Raw genomic sequence first — 24,737 nt, forward strand, 5'->3', positions numbered from 1 at the left:
TTTTAAAAAAATATATATATTATTATTATATTTTTCCCGCCAAATATACTGCATAATAACAACACATTTAAAAAAACAAATTGCTCCATAAAATGCACATGTACACCATCACTCCTATTATAGAATATAGTATTCATTCTATCATTGTACTTACATTTTCCTCCAAAAGAAAAATACAATACAAAAAATATACATTACATTGAACTTACAACTAGCTAGAAAGAAAATCTTGTTAGAAAATTCCCAAGTTGATGCAGTATAGACCACCTCCATTCTTCAAGGCAACAAACAAATGCCACATACGTTGCCTGTTTCATTTAACAACAGAGTTTAGATAGACTTCAATCTTAAATTGAAACTTAATATTAAGAACTTAGATGAAAGCTGGTAAGCACTAGACATGCATTCTACTAATAAAGACTACTTATCTCGACAAAACGAAAAATAAAATAACAATTAGGAAATCCTTTGGTCATGCATCCATATGTGTAGCGCCCCGATTTTTCGGACAATTGAATATTCAAATAAAAGAACTCGATCCAAATATTCAACCATCTAATAAACCAAGACGTGAGCGGTTTTGACTCACATGAGTCCAACTAGAACTAAAATATAAAACACCCCTTTGAACATCGCGTTCAAAGAAATTTTGACAGAGTTTCCTCTGTATTTCCAACATTTCATAAATTTACAACCTATCCTAACCTGAAAATCAAATAATATACTTCCATTACATATATTAAAACCTCAGCCTTAAACCCAACTACTAAAAGATATTGATTCGTGGCACCGGCTACTTAACCATCTCGACAAATATCAGTTAAATCAAGTAGATGCAGCGCCCCGAAACCAATCTCTTACTCTAGATCGGTCTTTCACACTTAGAACGTTCATCAACGTCATAATTCCTACCTAATGGATGCATTCTAATATGGATTCATTCTTAATAAATAAATAAATAATAAATTATTACAACATGCTCTTAGAAGGAATAAAGTTGAAATTAAAATAAATAGGTAAATGAACCGTTGTACCACTCAGAGTGTGCTTCATTCACGTTAAATTGTTCTTAACTTGCCCGTACGCCTTTTCTTGTGTTATGGGAGCACCTGTTTATCCCTGTGAAGATACTCCAACGCTTAACGTTGGATACGTAGTCAATATATAATAATCAACTTGAAATGAAATTGAAAACAAAAGACGAGGTTAACACATACCTTTAGCTGCTTAATACCACTTACCGTTTCCTTATTAAATCCCCGTAAGTGCATCGATTAACATAATCTCAAGAAAAACGTTAGCATTCAATATAATTCAATATATCCATGCATAACACGTACAATTATATATTTCTCATGTCCAACTTCAACAGCGATAAAGGAATATTAAACATTTCGTTTCCTTTCTCAAAGGGGTAGGGGTTTTCCTATGGAAGCTAAGCGGCTGAGCCGGTGGCTGCCTACATACCCATTTAGGGATCAAGCCAATCGTAGTTCTCCTATTGCGGTGTAAGGTACTATGGGAAGGAATTAAAGCCATTTCCGAGGAGGAAGGCGATATGGGTTCCTCATTTATGTTCTAATTATGTAACGTCCCCTAATTAACCAATTCCCAATCTTGAATCGGTATTCATGCTATCACATCATACCACGTTATGCACTTTGTATCCCCGAAGATCTACCAGGCAAGTCCTTAAGCTTCCAAGGTTTCACCTTCATTATCTAGAGTGAATTGACCTTTGCTAATCGATCTCTATCGGGAGGGACCTATTTGTCCCTCTTCCTTTGATTAGACCTTTTCGTACTGTACTCGGCAAAATTCTCGAAAATGTATTGGCCAGAAATATAGAAAGTAAATCTCATTCAATTCGATATATGTGTTAATAATAATAATACCAATATTCTCAATGTTAATAAAAATAAAACTAGATCACCACCAATTAAATACCACTGGCATTATTTCAACAAAGCTATAACAGTTGATCAGCCATAAATAAAAAGAATACCATTTAATCAATTTAACGTACTAAGAATAATATGCCGCAACAATAAAATTTATATCTAGTGGACATAGCTAATAGTACCGTTCACAAGGCATACCAGTTAAATGCGCGGAAACACAAAACACTTGCCTAGTGTTGAGGAATGCTTGCTAATATCCTTAATTATCTTTCTTCCAAAATTGCAGCTGGATCGCATAGAGTTTTGGGCTGCCAAGTTTAATTTAGAAATGTTACAGAGAGATAGAGACTCTCCACCTGTAAGCTCTTAAATATATACTCTTTGCCGCCACCAAGTTAAAGGCCAAATATAAGGTCTTCGCTTCTTGGCAGTGATTGTACATCACAAAGACAAAAATAAACAACCACACCCCGAATCATCATAGCCACACCGTGAGACATACACCACTAGACACTAGCGATTATCGACTTCAAGAACAAGGACAATGCCAGCACACTCGTCACCCAGATCAGTCTACAACATATTCTATAGTAACCCCGAACTAACATATAAAATGACCGGATTACCCTTAGATAAAATACCGAGCCATTACAATATGCAAGTAAACAACTCAAAACATATAAGTTTAAGGTAATAATAATAAAAATAAAGAAAAAATAAAGAAAGAAAGAAAGAAAGAAAGATGATTTCACTACTTTATTATGCGTTAAGTATATACCAATTAAGATTTCATGTAAGTAATACCTACAAGACAGAGTTAAGGATAAAGTATTAAAGGAAGCTCATATCTCACCACTTTACATACGAGAGGTTGCTTCTTTCCTTTCAACGTTCTTCCTGTTCGAATGGACCCAACCTAACAATAAGAAAGGGGTGGCCGAGGGTATGAGATGCTAGCTCAGAATGATTTAAAATAATAGAAGTATTTGGAGGAACAATGCATACTGTTGGTGATGAGACTAGAACATATCCATTTGATCCATGAGACTAGAACATATCCTTTTCAGGCATGGCTTGCACATGTGTGAATGTACCTAGAGAAACTGGCATCATAAAGTAACACATAAGAATTTAAACTACACCTCGTTGACTAGCTCTATATTAATATCTCAAGTAAACAGAATGTTGTGCTTGCATTGCCTTTCATTCCTAGACACTAAGATCTTTCTTGTCACAAGATTTACCATGTAAACTTACTTTCTTTTTGTTGTGATACATAACAGGAAAAAAATATCAATATTGATAGGTTGAAAATAAGATGTGCCATGAAAAAAATAAGATCTTTCCATAACCATGACTCCCATCTTCAATTCGATGCACCTCCCACCTCAACTTCAGGATCAGGAAAACTTTCACTATTTGTATAATCTACAATTTCGTTCTTGCCTTTTTAATTCCAAATAGATCATCCATGTAAGCCTTTACTAAAGGCGTTCTACACATTAATTACATAGGTTTTACAACATGCCCAGTATTCAATAACAAGTCTAGGGGCCATAGCTAAATCATTTCGAAAACGCCAGTAAGAACATGTCCCAGGAAGGACCTGACTCTTTTCACATTCACAGGCGTCGTCATTTCCAAGATCACCTTCACGGGTTCGCTCGTAATCCTTAACGGCTTTGTGTCCTCATCCCTGGTTCATTAAGAACTTACACTTCTGTGGATTCAAGGACAAGCCGCGTGACAGACGCCTAAGCACTCCTTTGTTAAGCTGTTCCAAGTGCTCCGCCCCTTTTCCAAAGACACTAATCATCCAAGTCAATCCTTACAGACCATAGGCTTTAGAGTAAGTGTAAGTAATCTTCTCAAAGAGAATGATGACTCCATTACACAATAAAAATGGCATCCGGTTGTAGGCGTAAATCCAAGACAACGTGACAAAGGTGGTAACTTATCCTATTCGGCGATATGAACGGCGATTCTAGAATAACCTTTCATATGCGCTGCTCATGTCATTCCCTCTTCTAAGATCACATCTTGGAATGACAACGGGAAGGGATGGGATCCTTCTTTGTCACCTTGTGAAGTTCTCTAAAGTCTACCTTGATTCATAGATAGCAAACTTTTCTCGTTTTTTTTTTATTAATAACTATTGGGCCAATAGCTAGTGCTAACTCTGAATATGATACCGGCATCAAGCATTCATTTAATCTCCTTTTCCACCGTCTCAGCATAATTAGGTTCATTCGTCTAGGCCTTTGTTTCACAGGCTTGGTGCCTTACCTCCCGCATCTGATTTGTGCTTGCAAATATAAAAAAGGGATTCCTTTAAGATCGTGGTATGTCCACGCGAGCACATCTTAGTACTCCTATCTTGTCTTGTTCAAGAAATTTTCCCTAGCAGAGCGTTCTTCACCCGAGGTGCTAAAATTATCTGTGGCATGGTATAACAGTATCCTCCGCCTAAGTGGATCAACGCCCGGCTCGGCATTTCAAAGCCACGGCACGGTCCCTTCAGCCTAATGTTGAATCACCTACCTTGGCCTGTTGCAGCCAAGGCCTACCTAATAAAATCATATGATCCTGCTTTCGGCAAGTAGTAAACGATATAACAAAATAGACTACATAGGAGCATCCTTGGATTCAAATTCTTATGTATTTATGAATCCCCTAAGTGGCTATGCCTCACGATCGATCATCCTCAACTTGAATGGGTGCCTTTTCGGCCGAATAGTTAACCCCAATATAAAAGACCGGGTTGTAAATCAAGGATAACCGCATAAATGGACTCAAAATACACGTAAGCTCTGTATAACCATATTGCACACTGAAAACCCCATCTGAGCATTTTATCAAACATCTGCCACCCAAAAAAAAAAGAAACCCCAAGTGTTGAAAAACTTTTAGACTACTATATATATAATACTAGAATCAACAATTTAACAGCGGTATAAGCATTTTAATTAATGCAACAACTCCTGTTTTGAAAGTTTTGATAAAAAATACCAACTTTTAGATCAATACATTCAAGTTAGTGATAACAAGATGCAGAGTACCAACTTTCTTTTTATAAAAAAAACATTAATAAAAAGGCTGGAAAAAAAAATGGAAAGGAAAACTCACTACTTTGCAATAAGTTGGGCAAAAATAGAGCCCTGGCTTCTTCTCAAGACGTGCAGCGATAATCTTCGAAAGCAGTTGGATTCGGTACCTGTACTGGAGAATCGAATATAATTTTTCACCAAACAAAAGATCATAGAGGAAAAGAGTCTAAAGGTAGCTCTTTGTGAACATCTCTTTCGTTCAAGTTCCATGTCAAGTTCGAACGAAAATCTTCATTTTTCTCAATTGATTCAATTTGTTTCAAAATTGTTTTGATGTGGGGGTTGTTTCAAAATTGTTTTGATGTGGGAACTTCAATTTTTTCTTTGACTTTCTTTCTTGGTGAGACCTTCTCTCGACTCTAGACGCTTAACTCAAGAGGTCCAAGACAATGAAACGAACGCACACAAATGACCAGCTTAGATGTATATTATAAGCACGTCATAAAAATTTATGACATCTGACAAAACCGTCAACAAATTTTTAAGTACAATGGTTTATTATATTGCTAATTTGACTGTTTTAGAATACCCGTCATAAAATCATCATATTTTTTGACGTCTTTGTGATAGACATCATAATATTGCAATAACCATCATAAAAATATCACTGGGACATGTATCACGACGGTTTTCAACAAAGCTATCAAAATAGAAAAAAAACAACCGTCATAAAAAGCTCTTTTTTTAGTAGTGGTAGAATAATGACAAGTTCGAATCACGGCTTTCAATTTGTGATTCTATTCGTTCTCTCTTTTTAGTGATTTTATTAAAATAATTCTTTTTGACCATTTCAAAATATCACTGAACTGAGCGTAACATCAGGTTGCGGCAATGCCACACCATGCTAACTACTCGTTTTATTTTTAGTTAGTGTTCTTTTCCTTCAATGTTATACCCTTCGAAGAACGTGATTATCAATTAGGTTTTTTTTTTTTTTTTGCTTGGTATAAGTGAGAATATATTAAAACTTAGAAACAAAAACAAAAGATGTTGTATAGGGTGGCTAACATGCTGACCCCCCTATTGCATGCTCCTACTTCATTACTACAACCATAAACAAGTACGGTGGTGGTAGATGTCTCGTTCTCTATTAGCGTGGCACCATGTTTTGCGAGTAAATCAGCTGTGAAGTTTCCCTCTCTCCAAATTGTTGAGATTCTCCACCTATACAAGTTCTCAGTGCATGTTAGCCATCTATGTTGCAACATCCATGGCACTGAACCAGTTTCAAAAGCTTGAGCTGTTGCTTCAGAGTCGGTTTCAATCTAGATTTTTCTCCACCCCTTTCGAAGTGCTGCCTCAACACCTACAAGAATGGCCATACACTAGTTATCTCCATGACCTATGTTCATGAGTGTGTAAAAGAATTGGCCTCGGCTTCCTCTGAAAGAGACGCCAATGCCAGAGGGTCCAGGATTTCCCATTGATGCACCATCTGTGTTAAGTTTGATTGTATCTGGCTCGGGTGGGATCCAATTACAATGTTTCACTTGTGGTGCCCTACGTAGTCTAATAGCCACATTCCAAAAAAATTAAATGCCAAGTTTTAGCGGGTTATTATAGCAGTGGCCTCTTGAGAGTCTACCTGTAATCTTGAGTTGTAGTCTTAAATACCGTTTGCAGTCCACAAACCTCGGTTTCTTACCATCAAAGCGAACCTTATTTCTTTATTTCCAGATGCTCACTAGACATGAAGCAATACCAGATTTCCACAAATCTTGTATCCTAGAGCTCCATCTCTGACTAGGCTTCAGAATGTCTTGTAGGTTACCAATTAGGTGTTTCCCTCTTTACAATCTAACACACGATTTGTTTTACGCTACCAATAATTTCACTTTTGTATTCTATAATAGACTAATACACGATTTGTTTTACACTACCAATAATTTCACTTTTGTATTCTATAATAGACTAATAGTACCCCTGATTTTCCAGTTCTTGGAATCAAAGACAGCCTTTAGGGTTCAATTCCTTCCTTTAAAATGGCTAGTTAGAAATGACAAAGCCGATTACCATCTTATTGTGCCAACACAGAGCACACATTTTTGTCATCATTCATCAGCTCTTTTTATTTTATTCTTCATGTACTACTCCGACAAGGATACACCCACAGACTTCATCAATTAAGTAAGGTATATCTGATGCTGGCTATTGAAGAAGCTTAACTTGTCTCTTGCTAAACGGTCTCCCTTGTGGTGTAACTTAATCAACACAGCGTGTCCAATCATTCGAAGGTCTCGTATGGGAGCTTGAAACAAAATACAGCTGTGCCTACAGACGACTTAGGTGTTCAACACAAAGCGTAACTTTTCTTTTGCACACATCTTCACAGATAGTCAGACAACTTTTCTATAATATACCCTCTGCTAGTCGCAATTACAGCAGGGCCTTAAGAAGCTGCGAGAATGCATTTTTCACAACTTTAAACAGCTGCATACTGAGACACTTAGACCATTATGAGCTACTAATCTGCTAAAACCTTAAAAATGCATGATCAAGCATAGAGCTTAGAACACAACTTATGTTTCAGCAACCTATATCTTCAAAATTGAGTAGAGAAATTAATAGTCAGGGTTATCAGAAGAAGTTTCGACTCTGAACGATATCTCGTACACCTATCTGTTTTAGTCCAGCATCCTACTTGAGTTGGTTAAGACTCCAGAGATGACTTACTACTTCTTGGATTAGGCAGATCAGATAACAAATTTATAGAGAAGCCTTCATCCTAGTGGAAAGTTGGGTGGGTCTAAGGAGATCTTTAAGAATTCCAGCACGGATGTTGACCACTAAAAATACCTTAGGTTGGATTTCAACCATCATGGCATGCTTGTAACAGAATTTCGTATCCCCCTCCTCCAAAACACAAAAGAACCAAATTCATGACATAACAGTTTCCACGTTCTGGGTCTCTGGTAGGAAATTTTGATTTCAATATCAGTTAATTTGTTGATAAAGCTGCCAGTAATATAAAGATCAGATGTCATGCAATTTAGCCAATTAACACAAGGGCGAAAAAAGCAAACAGTAAAAGCTTACAACAATTCACAAAGGAAATTTTCATTTCATTTCAAGTTGATCAACAAATACTAGAAATACAGTTATAACAAATATGCTGCATTAATAGTATAATCAAATTCTTCTGATAGCATGTACGAGAGTCGTATACAAAATTAGGAACTTGATAACTTACTCTCCTCCATGCTCTAACTGATGCCAATTCATTCCACCGCAAGCTCGAGCCACAACTTGCATCATGATATATGAAACTACCTTTTCTTCTTTTTTGATGGGTAATTCATGAAACTACATATTGCTGCACTTCTGGACAAAGCATAGACGACCAACCATGGCATTATTATACAGATGAGAGAACCCAAAAGAAACACACAACATAGATATTTAGCCGCCCCACCAATTTTCAGTCGATGCACTTCACACCCAAGAGGTAAACACGGCATTGGATGACACTACCCCCAATACGAAAACCAGGCATAACCATTAGACCAACCTTTGGGTTTTGATCTCCAAGCTCCACCACCACATTTTTCACCACACTCTCCATATAAACATCAGAGAACTCACTCCCTCTTTTAACCTGAAAGACCTTAACCTTGGGGTCAAAAGAATACGCTAGTTTGTGCAAAAGCCAGATAGACTTGGCTAATTTCAGAAACGCCTGGTAGAAAGGTGTCCTTGGATGCCCACCACTCATGACATGGTTTCGCTGATCCAAATTCCCAAAGAAGGAAGCTTCCATCTTGGGGTGAACAACAGCCAGGTACTTGCTACGACAAAATTTACCAAAAATAGAGTCCGCATTTTGGCTCAAAATGTCCAGAGGATCCACTACCCTTATGGCCAGAAATTGATGGAAGAAACTCTCATTAGAGACCGAAAGATTCTCTGATTCAACAGAGAAATTCTTATCCTGAAACCCGCTGAACATTCTTTGGCAGATGAGCGATTCAAACGCATATTTCTTGTGAGCCCTTTTTGCATAAACAACCGAGGGTTCAACTGAAGTAGCTGCCGCGTCAAGATCCCACCCTGCAGCTTTCATCATATTGATTAATGGTTTAGAAAAATCATGGATTGCCTTGTAAGAGGCTTCTGCAGAAGTTGTGAAGAGATCTGAATTTAATTCCAACGAGAAGAATTCATTTCTGTCTTCCAAATCTTCCGATACTTTCGCTGACAAGCCCTTGAGCTTTAGCTTCTTTTCAAGTTTCATACGCTTCTGGTTTGATTCCTGGATCTGCTGTTGCAACTGACTCATCTCAGAGTCCTTGGTTTGAAGCTGGGTCTGAAACTTTTTGACCATGACCTCATAGGTCTTCAACAAGTTCTGTTGCTCTTGGATTTCCGAAACAAGACGAGAATCTTGAGGAGAAGTAGAAACAGGTTTCGGGTTGTTCTCTCTGTATGAATGCTTGAGCTCGGAGAGGTTCTTGAGCTCTGAAATTACAAGTTTATCAGCCGCTTCGATTTTGTCTGGGTCATAAGGAGTGTGAGCAGCTTGAAGTTGGACGTACGCTGATTTAAGAGAGGAGATATTGCTGAAAATCTTGGACACCAGCGCCTCTGGAGTTTCTTGAACTGGACGTGTTACCTCTTCCATTGGTTGAGGGTGAACCTTCTGGTTGTTGCTCTCACGAATTTGGTTTTCTTTAGATCCCGTTGGTAGCATGTCTACTACTTGCTTAAAGTGTACTGCTCTGTGTCTCCTTCAGAAAACACTTCAACGGAACTTAACCTGCATCGCATCTGTCAGGTTTCAGACATATAAATGGTCAAATAAACCGTTACATTTCTACAACAGTGTTATCATTCTTGACTAAAATGATACATGATAAAGTTCATAACTAAATAACATGGACTCTTCTAGTACATACCATTTCTTCTATACCCTAGAAGACTAAGATAATAATCTATTCACATTAGTTACTACTCCGTGATGGCGCTTTGTAAGGTTTTGCGCCTAATGATTAGTTGTGTAAGTAAAGTATAACAATAGTCCTCTTATAAATTACCTGTGTCAATGTGACTTGGGTTCATAATAAGCCCCATTTTTTTTTATAAATAAGGTTCAATGTACGAAAAAGAATTCCAAAATAAACAAATTAACTAGTAACTAATAAATTTCAGTAAAAATATATGGATAAAAAAGAAACAGAACTAACCTATTTCGATAGCACGCGAGTAGTGAATCATTTCCAGCAAACATAATAATAAATCCCTACAAAATAAGATTGATAATCAAAATAGTAGTAAAAATCTTAACTTGATTGAATTTGAGTGTAATTTTGCTTACCAGAAAACTAGGGTTCGGTTTGGAGTTGCTTTCTTTTGCTGTATTTATTATTCTGACGACTACTGTTTTTCTTTTTCGCGGATTTCGAGATTTTGTGATTTATGTATTTTTCGGGTGGGAGGGAATTGAACAGAATCTCATGTTGTTTTTTAGATTGTAGATTTGGTAAAAGAAAAGAGAGTATTTATCTTTCTTTTCTTTTTTTCACTTTTCCTCAAATTTCAACCCAGTCACTTTTACAAGCGAAATTTCCTACTTATTATATCATTGCCCAGTCACCCATTACATGACGTCATGAGCAAATGTTTTCATGAGGTTATCTTCTTCAAGCTAACCAGATTATGTTAATTGCTACTGTTGCTCCAATGAAAACAAGTTACTGGATGTAATCAACAATACAAGTTTCAGTTACATTATTACACTTACACAGTTACACCACCATGAATACTCTCATCAAGAACAACACCGACCAAAATTATTACCATAACTTCCTACTTGTGTTCTTATATTGTTAATAGTTGGAACCATAGTATAAAATATCTCGATGTATCTCGATATTTGGGGATATCTATCCAAATTTCAAAAAAAAATATATAAATATTCCGATATATTTAGAGATATATACGACTGTAAATATCGGTAATATTTCAATGATATTTGTGATATTTAGAGATATTTTATGATATTTGAAGATATTTTGTGTATATAACAATTTTATTTAATATTTACCATTATATTTCAAATAAATATAAATAATATATCATGATATATATCAATAAATATCTATAATATTTACAATATTTATCGATATTTTGGATATATCTATGATATTTGTATGTGAAATAATGTCAAATATCCCAAAAAGAAATATATATCCACAATACATATCCAGAAATTAAATATCGATAAATACCCATATCATGATATTTTATACTATGGTTGGAACTGAGTCGTGGAAGACGGAGTTTCTTGGCGCTCTGTCCTCGGTTAAAACTTACCAATAATCTCGAAAATGGATTAGGACTTAATTATCACTGCCATACAATAGACGATTACTTGGAGACTCTATGCTAAAGGTCTGTGAGTCAAAGATATGGAAGTTTGGGAATTTGCTCCTTTGGTGCGAGTTGGCTATGGATTGGACAAAAGTTTGATTACGAGCGAAATCTAGTAACTTCGTACGATGATGGTGACTGGGGGTTATAGCACTCTATGGAGCGTTCGAACCGATGGTATTTACCGATGGCAAGGTAAAAGAATATTCAAGTTATTTGGAAAAGCACAGTGGTTACTTGTATGTTGTATGTCGTTGGGACTGAACATAAAGTTTATTAGATCGCTATAGACTATATATAACAATTGATCTCTGTGTTAAACTGTCCCTTCCTTCTCTGTCAATGCATTTCATTTCGGCTTATCTTTCTTTATACCAAAACTGATAGGGCAGAAGTATTTTCCTGTAATAATAGGGTGGTGAACTAGTGACTGGTCAATGTGCCCCAACGTTTTCTGATTGAATCCATCAATCATCTAATGCAGTAGCTTATGCCAAAAGAGGAAATAGAATGAGGATGGGGAAAGAGTTTAGTTTGAACTTTGAAGCGGTTCCTTCAACTTTGTTTGCTGCCATTTGGTCCCCTCCCTATATACACTATCAGTCGGGCTGGAGAAACAAATTGCCCCGCACTCCCGCACAAATGGACCCAAGGCCCTCCTTTAAGTTTTAATTGAGCTGTGGGACAGGTCAAAATTGAATTACAAACCAAGGACACGGGTCAACCACATTTTGAAGTGAACCCGTCCGTAATAGAGAATTTCACTTCACCATAGATGGTCATTATCTTCTTCTGGGTGAAAACTAGTCCCGCCTTATTGCTGCTACCATGCTCATACAGATTGCAGCCACCATGCTCATACAGATTGCAGCCAGATTGACAGCTTGCTGAAGAACGTCTTCCAACCCTATGTGGGATAGACCACTGTCTATAACACTGGACAGCTGCATATTTTGTATTCCAGCTCTGAATGTTTCATCGACAAGAACTGCTTGAACTCTTCTCAACAACTCTGTTAGGACAACCCCATAGCTGTAAACATCATTCGGTCGCCTGAAAGTAACATCATCGAAGTTGGCTTCCTGCAACAATAGTCCGTACATGTAGGCCGTCCTGTAATCCCATGAGTTTGCCCGGAAGGTACTAGCCTTGCAATTCCAAAGTCACAGAGCTTGCAAGAGTAATCAGCTGAAAAAGGATATTCTCGGATTTCAGGTCTCTGTGGATCACGATTTCTCTTGCATCAAAATGAAGATATTCAATAGCTGTTGCAACCTCTGCTGTGATCTTGAGACGTTGTCTCCATGAAATAGAAACAGTTGTTTTAAAAAGGAGTTCATAAAGTGTTCCATTAGGTGCATACTCATACATCAACACCGGACATTTGAATTCAACACATGCTTAAAAGGCGTATGATGTTCGGATGGCTGAGTCCGGATAGAAGAATTGCTTCACTAATAAAAACTTCCACTTGTCCCTCGTCAACCTTATTCGCTGCCTTTGCTGCGACAAGTTGTCCATCTACTTGATTTGCCCTAAAAACAGTACCCTGCCCACCTCTACTTATTCTGCGTTCTTTGCTGAAGTCGTCAGTCATTTTAAAAACTTCATCAGCAGATATTATTTTTAGAGACCTAAATGCCTCGTCATGTTTCTGAATATTTTTCAGTAACAACGGTCCCCCATATCTTTCAAAACAAAGTTTTCTGTGTTTCAATTAGCTTCATCTCTTGCACCAACGAACCAAGTCTCCACCCAAGTAGAACGCAAGTAAACAAGTGCTGCAAATCGCCCAAACTATATTGAAAAGAAAGAAAAAGTTTAAGCCAACTTCAGACTGGTCAAATTTATCACCATTTGATATCAGCCAAATGCCCCAATCCATCTATTTGGATTCATAGTTTTCAGTATTCTGAAACCAATATCAGCCAAATTCTATATTTAGACTAGTTATATAAAGTTGCAGCAAGTAAACCATTGGAGTTGGTCAAAAAAATGGCTTGTTAGGCCAAGTCCAATGGTTTTCCACCCCTCAAACCATAAAACCCAGAAGAATAGTGGATGAGGTTACGCTATAGTATTTGGATGTCCAATGGTACCCCTTAAAAGTTATCAACGCCACTGCAACGCAAGAGTTTTTCAACACTTACAAGAGTAAAAAAAAACGCAAAAAATAGCAGCGGCGTTGAACCTATTTCGCAAACATTCTCCACCCCACTGCTAGTGGCGTTGAGCCTATATTTCTCTTCCATGCCACTGGCAATGGCGTTGAGGCTAGGACCACTGGACTCAGATTTATAGTGGATGACAGAGTGACAGACTAGACAGGTATATGTTGAGAGGTGCAGTAGGGCATATGGTGATGCGGATTTAGTTGATTTAACACGTGACTTTATAAAAACCCCTGGAATTTGAAGGCAACGTTATGTATAAGTATTAAGAGGTATATAGGTTGCAAAATGGAACACATGCACAACCAAATTGACAATCTAAACGTATAGCTTGATACAAATCATCCAAACAGAGAAATGGTTTCAGGATTTGAGCACATCCAAAACAGCTAAACACCTTGAACTCATTTAAGGCAATGTGATGGAAAAGAAATAAAACAAAGACTAAAAAAAAGAGAGATTTACACAAAGCAACAATTTGTAAAGTTCCATACCATATGATGCAGCTTTTGCATAATAGGACACCGAACAGCCAATTCCGTTCTTTCTTCCATCTCCTTTGAATAAAATGGGACATCGGCTGACATATTTACCATCCTGATCATGGCAGGTAGCTCCAACTCTGCACGGATTACTAGCACAGTCGCCGATATCTGTTGTAAATTATATATATATATAATAAAATTAAAAAGTTTAGAACCAAAAATAAAACACCCATATTACAAATGTGTATTCACGTACAAGTACATTAGAGCAAAAACTACGTATATATAGTGAAAAAAAAAATACAAAAATACAAACATAAACTACAAATATGATAATTAATGTTTATATTAGAGCTTATCATAGGCTTAAAACAGAAGGGACTGTTCTTTGTATAATGCCAAAATGTTCAATATTTTGATCCACTTGTAGAAATTTGGTTTCATCATTATGATTTTTGTTCGATTTCTTTACTGTTTTTACTGTGGCTTTATAATAACAATAATAATGGGAAAATAACGAAAGCTTTACAACTTTCGCTACAAAAGAAGTCAGATATGTTTTGAAATAGATTTCACTGATTTGGGTGGAATGCAAGCGTCAAGCTCTCTCCCTATCAATTTTTCACATATATGAAGAAAACCAAGCTTGACTGCAGACCAATTAAGCTGCCAAGTTTGCATCTCTTGGATAAAGAAAATACTTACGTACTTAGTGGTAAACCCCATGGAAGCATAAATGAGAAGTACCATTTGCTTCTTATTTTTTATTTGGCTTAGTGTACATACATGGAAGACTGGAGTGGTCTGGACTCCTCATGACCAATAGCCATTTTATTTTCTTCCTTTAATGTATTTTATACTTTACCGAAAATAAATAAATAAATGATTTGTCGAGGTAACTAGTATATACGATGATAAATCTTGACTGAAACCAAGTTGTCAAAACTCAAAATACGACCTGCTTAGTTTGGAAGTGTGATTGTGCAAATCTCTCTCAAACTAGACCTTAACAGATACCGATGGCAGCTACATTTCCTTTTATGTCTTTTACGAAATTAGAAATATTACCTTTGCAGAATTGCAGCCTGCATCTGCTAAGGGTTGCCTCTGTAGGCATCATTGCAGTGGCAACGATATCTGCTTAAATAATTAAGGCATTTACTCTGCTCTTGGCATGTCAAAGTTGTTTTGTTCCTCTTTGCCACATCACAGGTGATGGTACCTCCCAGAACATCCATGACCTGTGGTACTTCAATAAAGTTGGTCGACAACATCCACGATACATTAAACTTTTTTTGTTCTTCGTAATCGCGGTCTATAATGAACGCCAAAGAACAACTTTCTTTTAGTGAGGGCTTGTTTCCAATATTGAATGTTCTTACTCCCCATTCATAAGCTTGCATCCCCTCTGGGATATTTGCAGTGCAACAGCCTGTTCCCTTGCATGTTGATGGATCTAAAATCATCTTATTTGTATAAGTCAAGTAGCAGCCTGCTAAATAATCACTGCTCCCGGTTGTGACCAGAATGGATGCGAAAACATCACATCCAAATCCCATAGAAATATTGTCGGTTGGGGAAAACGTAAGCATTGGGTTGCTAAAAGACTCTCCTGACTTCCATACACCATTTCCAATTGTACCTTTATAGCAGTTGCTTGCTATTTTAGTGATGATGCAGACATGATGTAGGTCCATATCGATGTGCATGACTCGAGCTGACCCGAATGCAGGCGGAAATCTTATTACAGGAGGGTCAAGCGGTTCACATACCAGTCAATAGGCCTCCGACAAGTAACACCCCTCACCAATCCCGAATGGTGGGTTGAATCGTAATATTGCCACATATTGTTTGGCAACCCCCATTGGCAGCTCCAGCAATTATAAGTGGTAGGCATAGTATGATTCTGAAAAGAAACATGTACAGAAATTGTTAACGTATACACTATCTTGGTGTATATTATCTAATCTCCTATATATTTGGTGTACATCTTTTGTATATATTCTCCATCCTAGTATAATTAGATTTCCTTCTATATATAAATTCTTGATGAGAAAATCTCTCAACTTGAAGAGAAAGTTTTCCTTCTTGTACTTGTAATAAGTTTATAAATACATTGAAGTTTTATGTCTCACATTCAAGTGAGGACCACCAAAATCATCTTCATTCTTCACATGGTATCAAGAGCAGTAACGATCCTTGGTTTCTGATTCTCCATTCTTTTCAATCAATAATCTCTAGTTGTCATGGCCAAACACCCAACGCCCTCAACAAAGTCTACTATTCGCGATTCTCTCAATGATCAAGGATCAACCAATGATCCTTTCTTTGTTCACCACTCTAATAGCCCCACCACTGTTCTAGTCTCTCCACTTCTCTCAGGCAACAACTATCCCACTTGGGTTCGATCTATGACCATGGCTCTTCGAGCCAAGAGCAAGTTGGGTTTTGTGGACGGTACAATCTCAAAACCTATTTTTGAAACCAAATATGCAAGTGGGACCGTTGTAATGATATGGTGAATTCTTGGATATTGAATTCAGTATCTAGCGATATTCGCGACAGTATTTTATATGCAGATAATGCAAGAGAAGCTTGGACAGATCTAAAGGAGCATTATTCACAATCAAATTCTCCAAAAATCTTCCAACTAAAGGATTCCATAGCCTTCCTTAACCAAGAAGATCTATCTATTTCGGCTTACTTCACCAAACTTAAGGCCCTTTGGGATGAGCTTAATTCATTCTCTATTGCTCAACCATATACTTGCGGTCATGGAAAATCTAATGTTGAGCAAGTTGAAAGAGATCAAGGCATGAAGTTTCTCCAAGGGCTTCATGACCGTTTTCGTTATAAGTTGCACAGTGTTCCTTGGAAGCAAACAAAGACGATTGGTTCTGCTTCAAATTCTAAGCTTGATGAACCTATGATGAATCCTCTGGCCCTCATTCAAGAGCAATACAATAAATTGCTCGCTATGCTCTCTTCAGGTAGCAGTAACTCTAATGCTAACCTAGCCGCAGGTATTGCTCTCTGTTCCTCCTAGTTCTATGTGGATCATAGATACAGGTGCAACAAACCATAAGTGTCATTCCTTATCTTTGTTTACTTCATATACATATATGTATCATTCCTTATCTTTGTTTACTTCATATACATCTTGTGTCATTCCTTATCTTTGTTTACTTCATATACATCTTGTTCTATGCCGTATTATGTTCAATTGTCTGATGGTACTCATGCTCCAGTTATACATATTGGTACAATCAGTGTTATCAGACCCAGCCCGGCCCAGCAGTTTGACCCGGTGAACCGGTGACCCAGTCACCAATACAAGTTGGGTCACTTAATAGATCGTTTAAGTAATTAACCCAGGTAGAACCCGGTTAACTCGTCTGGTTTTAGTGCAAACCGCTTAAACCATAACAGTTTAGACCAAACCAACCGGGCCATAAATAACATTAGAAATATTAATTGGAATTGGTTGTACAATGACTCGAACCTTGTGTGCATAGAAAACTACTCAAATGTTTTACCAGTACACTACATCAACTTGTGTTGTTAGTTTGTGATACAATATAGTAAATAACTAAATATAACCGTATTTAATTGTAAAGTAAATTGTGAAAAATTGAACACGCGTGGATTCGAACCTTGGCCTGTCACTCTGGTGGCAGTAAACTAGCTCTAAAACCAGCCGGCCAATACTAAACTTATGAGGCATATTAACAAATATAATTATATAACACCAAGCAATGATCCACTGGTTGAACCGGTGACACAGTGACCCAGTGCCTTTGCCGGGTCGGTGTCCGGGCTAGGTCTGATAACACTGGGTACAATCATTCTTACCCCCACAATTAGACTTGAAAACGTCTTTTACATTCCGTCGTTTAAGTTCAATCTCGTCTGTTAGCCAAATTACAAAATCTCTCAATTGTCTGCTAATTTTTTTATCACAATCAATGCATTTTTCAGGACCTATCGACGAAGAAGAGGATTGGACAAGGTAATTATCACTCACGAGGGGTTATATTACTTTCAGTCTCCATCTACTTTATCAGTCATCAAACCACCTACTATCGATCTCTAGCATTGGCGTTTGGGGCATTTATCTTATCCCTCTTTGCAAACTTTAAGTAGAGATATTCCTTTTATTTCATGTTCCAATAAAAGTACTCGTGAAATTTGCCCACAAGCTAAGCAACATCGCTTGCCTTTTCCTTCCAGTGAGATTACTACTAGTTATCCTTTTCAACTAATTCATTATGATATCTGGGGTGGGTTTTCCCATCCTTCGTAGAATGGATCTCGTTATTTCTTAACCATTGTCAATGATTATAGTCGTTGCACGTGGATATATCTCATGCATGTTAAATCTGAAACAAAAAGAATTTTGCAATCTTTCTTTGTCATAATTAGAACTCAATTCAACACTCATGTCCATAATCTTTATTCAGGAAATGGTCCTTTACTTTTCTCGCCAATTCAAAAGGTTCGTTCTGACAATGGCACTGAGTTCCTTTCTAACGACATGCAACGCTTCTTTTCTGATCATGGCGTCATCCACCAAAGGAGTTGTATCTCAACGCCACAACAGAATGGTGTTGTGGAACACACGCATCGTCATTTGCTTGAGGTTGCTAGAGCCTTAAGATTTCAAGCACACTTGCCGTTAAGGTTTTGGGGTGAATGTATTCTCACTACAACTTATCTTATCAATAAAATGCCATCACCTATTTTATCGGGTAAAAGTCCTCATGAACTCTTATTTAAATCTATATACCAAGTTACTCACATTTACGAGTCTTTGGTAGTCTTTGCTATGCTCACAACAGTAACATTAAGCATAAATTTGATCAAAGAGCTAAGCCTGACATTTTTGTTGGTTATCCCCATGGTTAAAAGGGATATCGAGTATTTGATATTACAAGTAAAACCACATATGTTTCTCGAGATGTTAATTTTTTGAAGGAACTTTTCCTTTTCGTGATGTTTCTAAATCTACTTCTACATCTCCATATGTTACTCCCCTTCCTTTAAATAATAATGATAGTATGGAAGTTATTTCTCATGATCTTACTGAAGTCAATCATCATACTATAGTGGAAGGGGATAATGGTGGTAATCCAGGTTCTCCTAGTTCAGAAATTATTCCTGTCAATGACGCACCATTGTCTCCTGCTGATCATAACTCTCCAACACCCATTGTTCCGCAACAATATCATCATCCACAGCGTGATTGACATCCTCTTATAAAGCTTAGTGACTATGTATGCACATGGGTTACTCATGATAGCTCATCTCCTCCATCCAATTCCAAGTTGACAGATAATCCATATCCTATTCATAAGTACCTTTCCAATTCTAATATCTCTATTGCACATAAAAGGTTTCTTTCTAGTGTTTGTTCCAGAGATGTGCCTACTTCTTTCAGTCAAGCAGTTAAGTGTCCTAAGTGGCGTGAGGCGATACAAAAGGAACTTCAAGCACTTGAACAGAATAATACATGGAGTCTCTGTCCTCTTCCATCCCACAAGAAACTCATTGGGTCCAAATGGGTTTACAAAATCAAATACATATCTGATGAAAGCGCCTAACGGTATAAAGCATGATTGGTCGCTAAAGGATTTACACAAGTCGAAGGGATGGATTATCACAATACCTTTGCACCGGTTGCTAAACCGGTCACAGTTCAACCTTTACTAAGTGTCGCTTCTGTTAAGCAATGGCCACTATATCAGCTTGATGTCAATAACGCTTTTTTACAAGGTGACCTTGAAGAAGTCTATATGAGAATACCACCTAGCTTTTCCCGTCAGGGGGAGCATCGAGTATGCCGCCTAAACAAGTCCATATATGACTTCAAAGTTGAAACAAGCTTCACGCCAGTGGTTTTCGAAATTTTCTTCTGCTCTTCTTGAAATTGGGTTTTCTCAATCCAAAGCAGATTATTCTCTGTCACAGGTCAATCATCCACTTTTGTGTTAGTTTATGTCGATGACATTATCATAACAGGTAATGATGATTCCGTTATCAAGCATCTCAAACACTTTCTTGAGAACAAATTCATTATCAAAGATCTTGAACGTCTAAAATATTTCCTTGGTATTGAAGTGGCACGTTCATGCAAAGGTATATTTTGTCTCAAAGGAAATATCTTCTGGACATCCTTAAGAATATTGGCCTAAGTGGCGGCCGTATTTCAGCATTTCCCATGGAACAAAATTTGCGATTATCTCCAACTGATGGGACGCCTTTGCCTAACCCGACTATTATCGACGCCTGATTGGACGACTTATTTACTTGACAGTTACTCGACCTGATATCACTTATTCAGTTTATATCCTTAGTCAGTTTATGCAATCTCCAAGGAGCGCACATATGGATGCAGTACACCGTGTTCTTCGTTATCTCAAAGGTTCGGCTAGTAAGGGAATCCTTCTGTCATCATCTAGCTCTCTTCATTTGCATGGATTTTGTGATTCTAATTGGGCAGGATACCCATCTTCTCGTTGTTCTACAACGAGATATTGTGTTCTTCTTGGTAACAGTCCTATATCTTGGAAAACAAATAAGCAAACCACCGTTTCTCGCTCTTCCGCTGAAGCAGAGTATCGTGCTATGGCAACCTTAACTAGTGAGCTCCAATGGCTGCAATATGTGCTCAAAGATTTCGGCATTTATCACTCCTCCCCTGTCACAATGTATTGTGATAATCAGGCAGTTTTGCACATTGCTTAAAATCCCGTTTTCCATGAACGTACAAAACATATCGAAATTGATTGTCACTTTGTACGTGAAAAGATTCAAAAAGGCCTCGTTCGTCCTCCGTACATTCCTTCTTCCAATCAGATAGCAGATATTTTCACAAAGCCGCTCGGTGCAGATCCATTTCATCGTCTTATGGGCAAGCTAGGCGTTACTGATGTACACACTCAGCTTGAAGGGGAGTGTATACACTATCTTGGTGTACTCTCTAATCTCCTATATATTTTGTGTACATCTTTTATATATATTCTCTTTCCTAGTATAATTAGATTTCCTTTTATATGTAAATTCTTGATGAGAAAGTCTCTCAACTTGAAGAGAAACTTTTCCTTCTTGTACTTGTAATACGTTTATAAATACATTAAAGTTTTATGTCTCACATTCAAGTGAAGACACCAAAATCATCTTCATTCTTCACAAATCCCTGAAAAAAAATTGGCTAGAAAGGAACAAAAAGATCTTTCACTTCAAAAAAATCTTGCTTATAGGGATGACGTGCTGATGGAGATAGTTGTTTAACTAACTTTTCTACCTGAAATGGTGGGCGAATGGATTATGTGGCTCTGTGCTAGCATTGTCATCCACTAGAAAAAAACACGCCCTATTAATGGATTTTCATCATTTCAACTAGTGTCAAATTTAGCTACAAAATGTCCAACGGGTGTATTAAACGACATATATGTAGATCTCGAAATTGAAAGAATGATTAATACATATTAGTATAACAATTACGAAAAAAAGACGTACCTTTGACAGTTGATCTTGAAGTCTTGGAATTCTAATGACGTTCGGCATAGAGACTGCAAAAATTAACAACTGATAATGAGTTTGAGATAATTGAAAATCCGGGAGAAAAATAAGAAGCCTCGGACTACGAACAGAAATACCTGCTATTGATCAATTAGAAATGTCCCGCAATGATTGGACTATTGAATAGTGCTTGTTGCGCGCGAAGAGGAAGGTGATACCACAAGAAACCGCGGTAATGTTTACCCCTAACAAAGCAGCTTTTGTTTTATGCATTTACCCTTCCAACTGTCCCGTGTTGGACACTTGGACCTTTCCTGTTTTTGATTTGAGCCAACAATTGCGTTAGGGCCAGGAGAGCCGGAGAGGGCTTAAAATCCAGTTCAAGTGTCAAATCTGACTCCATTTCAATCCAATTTTCTTCCTCGATCTCGTCGTCTTCTCACTCGCCTAGAACCTCACCCTCTTTTCACTCGCTGCGTCTCGATCGCCATCTCTTTCAGTTTTCTCACGGAGAAGTAAAAGATAGAGACTTTCGTCTGTAAGACTGAGCGAAAACTTCAGCATAAGGCTCCCTTCAATGCGGATTTGAACTTCACTAAATTCTGAACCAAAATGCATTCCCTACAGAGTAGGGTTCACATATGACATAACGCAATAGGAATGGCAGGGTGACTACTTGAAATCCTTCAGTAACTTAAATAAGACCCATACAAAATTCAAAATTCATAGACCGCAGAGCGGTGGGCGGTCAAATTCTAACCGTGATTGCTATATAAACAAGAATGCAGTAAGCCAGTAATGCTACACCGACCCACTTATTTGACCTACTATTTGAACCTACTGATGTGTATTGCAATGCAAACCAACGGTATCCAAATAGTGAGTCGCAACAGTAGGTCTAAAAGTAGGTCCGTGTAGCACACTCACAAGAATGTGCGAAATTTCTGTAAAGACTGTAGACACAGTGGTCTAGTATGGGTTCCAAAAGGATAAAGCTCTAGCGTCAAGTCTCTTGTCCCCGCACCAATTTCGGCAAGCAAGAGAAACTTCACCAAATCAATTTTGACATTGTATAACAATTTCTGACCACCCAAAAGAAAGTATCAGTGAACAAATTCAAAAAGACAGAGGTAGAGAGGGTATCACAAGCCTATGGGTAAAACGTCTATTTCAAAATTGACGGGGTTGCATAACCCAAAAACATCATCCATTTCATATTTAAATGCATCCAAGAAAAGACCTAAGGAAAGCCCAGCCTTCCAATAATTAAACATTGTGATTAGACTCCTAATTTGGCTAAGTACAGGAAAAGAAGCCTTATACATGAGATCCCCGATTCCCTCTACTACCACCACAGCCAAGCCAGCAGACAAAATGTCCCAATCACCTGTTTGCCCAATAACAGTGGCAAAGGCAGTTGCACAGTAGAAACCCACCAAGAAACACAGTACCTTCATTGGGAAACCTTTCTTCATCTCCGCAATTCTTGTATTTAACTTGTCTTGAAAATCTTGAATAGCTTTAATTAATCGAGTTCGGCCATTAGGACTATTCCTAGTAGAACCAGATCCTTCACCATCTACACTGCTCCTAGCAGGCCAGGCTATACTCATTCTCCTATAATAAACCAAGTAACTTCATATCATTTATATGAAGAAAAATTAAAACAAAAGCTGATATCTACTTATTGTCAGGGAACAATCTCAGCACTTCCATTTTCAATTAGAGAGAATTACTGTCATTTTCTTCGAACTAATCAGAACCCTGAAGGGAGCTTAGCTCTGTACTTCATTAGAAAGGAAGGACTACTACTTGAATGACCAAAATCTTTATTGACACTAAAAGACATGCACACCAATAACAGTTTGGCAGTTTTACAAAGACGGAATACATCCACCATAATATAACACGGGTCTATAAATTTACAAAACTAACCATTTAACTCTAACATTTGCAATTAACCAATACATCCAATTATGCACCATAAGCTAGGATGTAACAAATAACTATACATATCGTAATTCTCTATAACTCGTAACTTTTACTGCTATGCTTTAAGACAAAGTGGGAAAATTCAGTATACACATGCACACATACACAGACAAACAGCCTGTCTTCTGAACAAAAAGTAAACCATCATATACTAATGAACATCAACTACGCAATGGCCTAAATAAGGGGGATTGTCACCTAATACCCCATAGGCGAGAAACCTGTTCTGGATCCTTGGTATATAAACTATAGTAACGATTTATCACAACTAATGTCGAAGCCTCTTGAAGGACAGCCTCGCCCATGAATGATCTAACATACTCACTAACAACTATTACATTTCCTTCAACAACAACAAGAACACCACATTGAATCCCACATCAATCGACGCAAATAAGAACCAGACCATATTTCTTCTTGTGTGAGAGACTAACTTATCATCAAAGAGTTAGGGAACCCAAAGCATCCCGAGAACCAATACCCATGTGTAAAATCCAGTCTCCTTTAGATAACAATGCTAATTGCAGATAGAACATGAATTCATGGACAAAAAAAAAAAAAACAGAGGTCCTACTGATATAGAGATCTCTCAAAGCAACCTACAGAGACAACCTAAAGAAGCTTAGAAGATGAAATTGAATCAAAATATTCACAGAACTATGAAGTGTCATGGTAGACGGTAGTAATTAGTGGGACTAGGCATTACACTTGCAAGAGGAAACAACTGTGGCAAACTTAGCCACAAGAAAGATATACAGAATTAAGTAATTTGCTTCCCTTAAATACTGTCTTTCCTTTTGCTTTTCTAAGTTTGTTTGTTTGTTTGCTGTTGTTGTTTTTTTTTTTTTGTTGCTTTCTTCATTAGTTGTTTCATATTACTATTTCCAAGCTCCAACATTAGAAAGAAACTAAAATCACAAGAGTAATGGTTCACAGGCAAGTCCGCGCATTTGCTTGGGAAAAGAATTTGCTTACAGGCAAATGAAAATATTTTCTGTTGTCCTCTTAGGCTGCTTCATGTTCAAGCTAAGCAATCAAAAGAAAGCTGTCAATTACAAAACTATGATCAACCTTCACATTGACTTCACACTATCCACAGATCATGAAAAAAAGACACTAGTTACTAAACATCTACTCAATCCATGTGTACAAGGAAAAGTGGGAAATATTTGACATGGAATGATAGAAAATTTT

General features: G+C 37.4%; 1 protein-coding gene and 2 long non-coding RNA genes across 5 annotated transcripts; all 3 read right to left on the reverse strand.

Annotated features, from left to right (window-relative positions):
• Positions 1–66: 66 nt before the first annotated feature.
• Positions 67–2,584, reverse strand: LOC147513149 (uncharacterized). The gene is made up of 2 exons (XR_015217347.1): positions 1,035–2,584; positions 67–308 (listed from the first exon to the last, which is right to left on the reverse strand). It is a non-coding gene; the product is annotated as an uncharacterized LOC147513149 (long non-coding RNA).
• A 5,465-nt stretch (positions 2,585–8,049) lies between these two features.
• Positions 8,050–10,548, reverse strand: LOC147513150 (myosin-4 protein (DUF641)). 2 transcript variants are annotated; one of them, XM_086596162.1, is made up of 3 exons: positions 10,320–10,548; positions 10,189–10,244; positions 8,050–9,761 (listed from the first exon to the last, which is right to left on the reverse strand). In XM_086596162.1, exon 3 carries the CDS (start codon positions 9,693–9,695, stop codon positions 8,427–8,429), a length of 1,269 nt encoding a protein of 422 aa, XP_086452288.1. In that variant the 5' UTR covers positions 9,696–9,761; positions 10,189–10,244; positions 10,320–10,548; the 3' UTR covers positions 8,050–8,426. The 2 variants fall into 2 exon arrangements, with proteins under 2 accessions (XP_086452288.1, XP_086452287.1); XM_086596161.1 differs by having other exon boundaries at positions 8,050–9,772; positions 10,320–10,547.
• Positions 10,549–11,902: 1,354 nt separating this feature from the next.
• On the reverse strand, positions 11,903–23,142 carry LOC147513151 (uncharacterized). Of its 2 annotated transcripts, none has more exons than XR_015215222.1 (6): positions 23,003–23,142; positions 21,689–22,153; positions 21,549–21,601; positions 15,099–15,936; positions 14,040–14,198; positions 11,903–13,171 (listed from the first exon to the last, which is right to left on the reverse strand). It is a non-coding gene; the product is annotated as an uncharacterized LOC147513151 (long non-coding RNA). The 2 variants fall into 2 exon arrangements; XR_015215223.1 differs by having other exon boundaries at positions 14,011–14,198; positions 21,689–22,172; positions 23,003–23,140.
• Between the last annotated feature and the right edge of the window lie 1,595 nt (positions 23,143–24,737).

The sequence above is a fragment of the Coptis chinensis genome, chromosome 3 (genome assembly GCF_015680905.1).
Source record: "Coptis chinensis isolate HL-2020 chromosome 3, ASM1568090v1, whole genome shotgun sequence".
In the NCBI taxonomy this organism is placed as follows: Eukaryota; Viridiplantae; Streptophyta; class Magnoliopsida; order Ranunculales; family Ranunculaceae; genus Coptis; species Coptis chinensis.

What these genes read in the sequence shown, in the direction of transcription:
- LOC147513150 (XM_086596162.1), bottom strand. Translation starts at nt 9,695, where the DNA reads ATGCTACCAACGGGATCTAAAGAAAACCAAATTCGTGAGAGCAACAAC.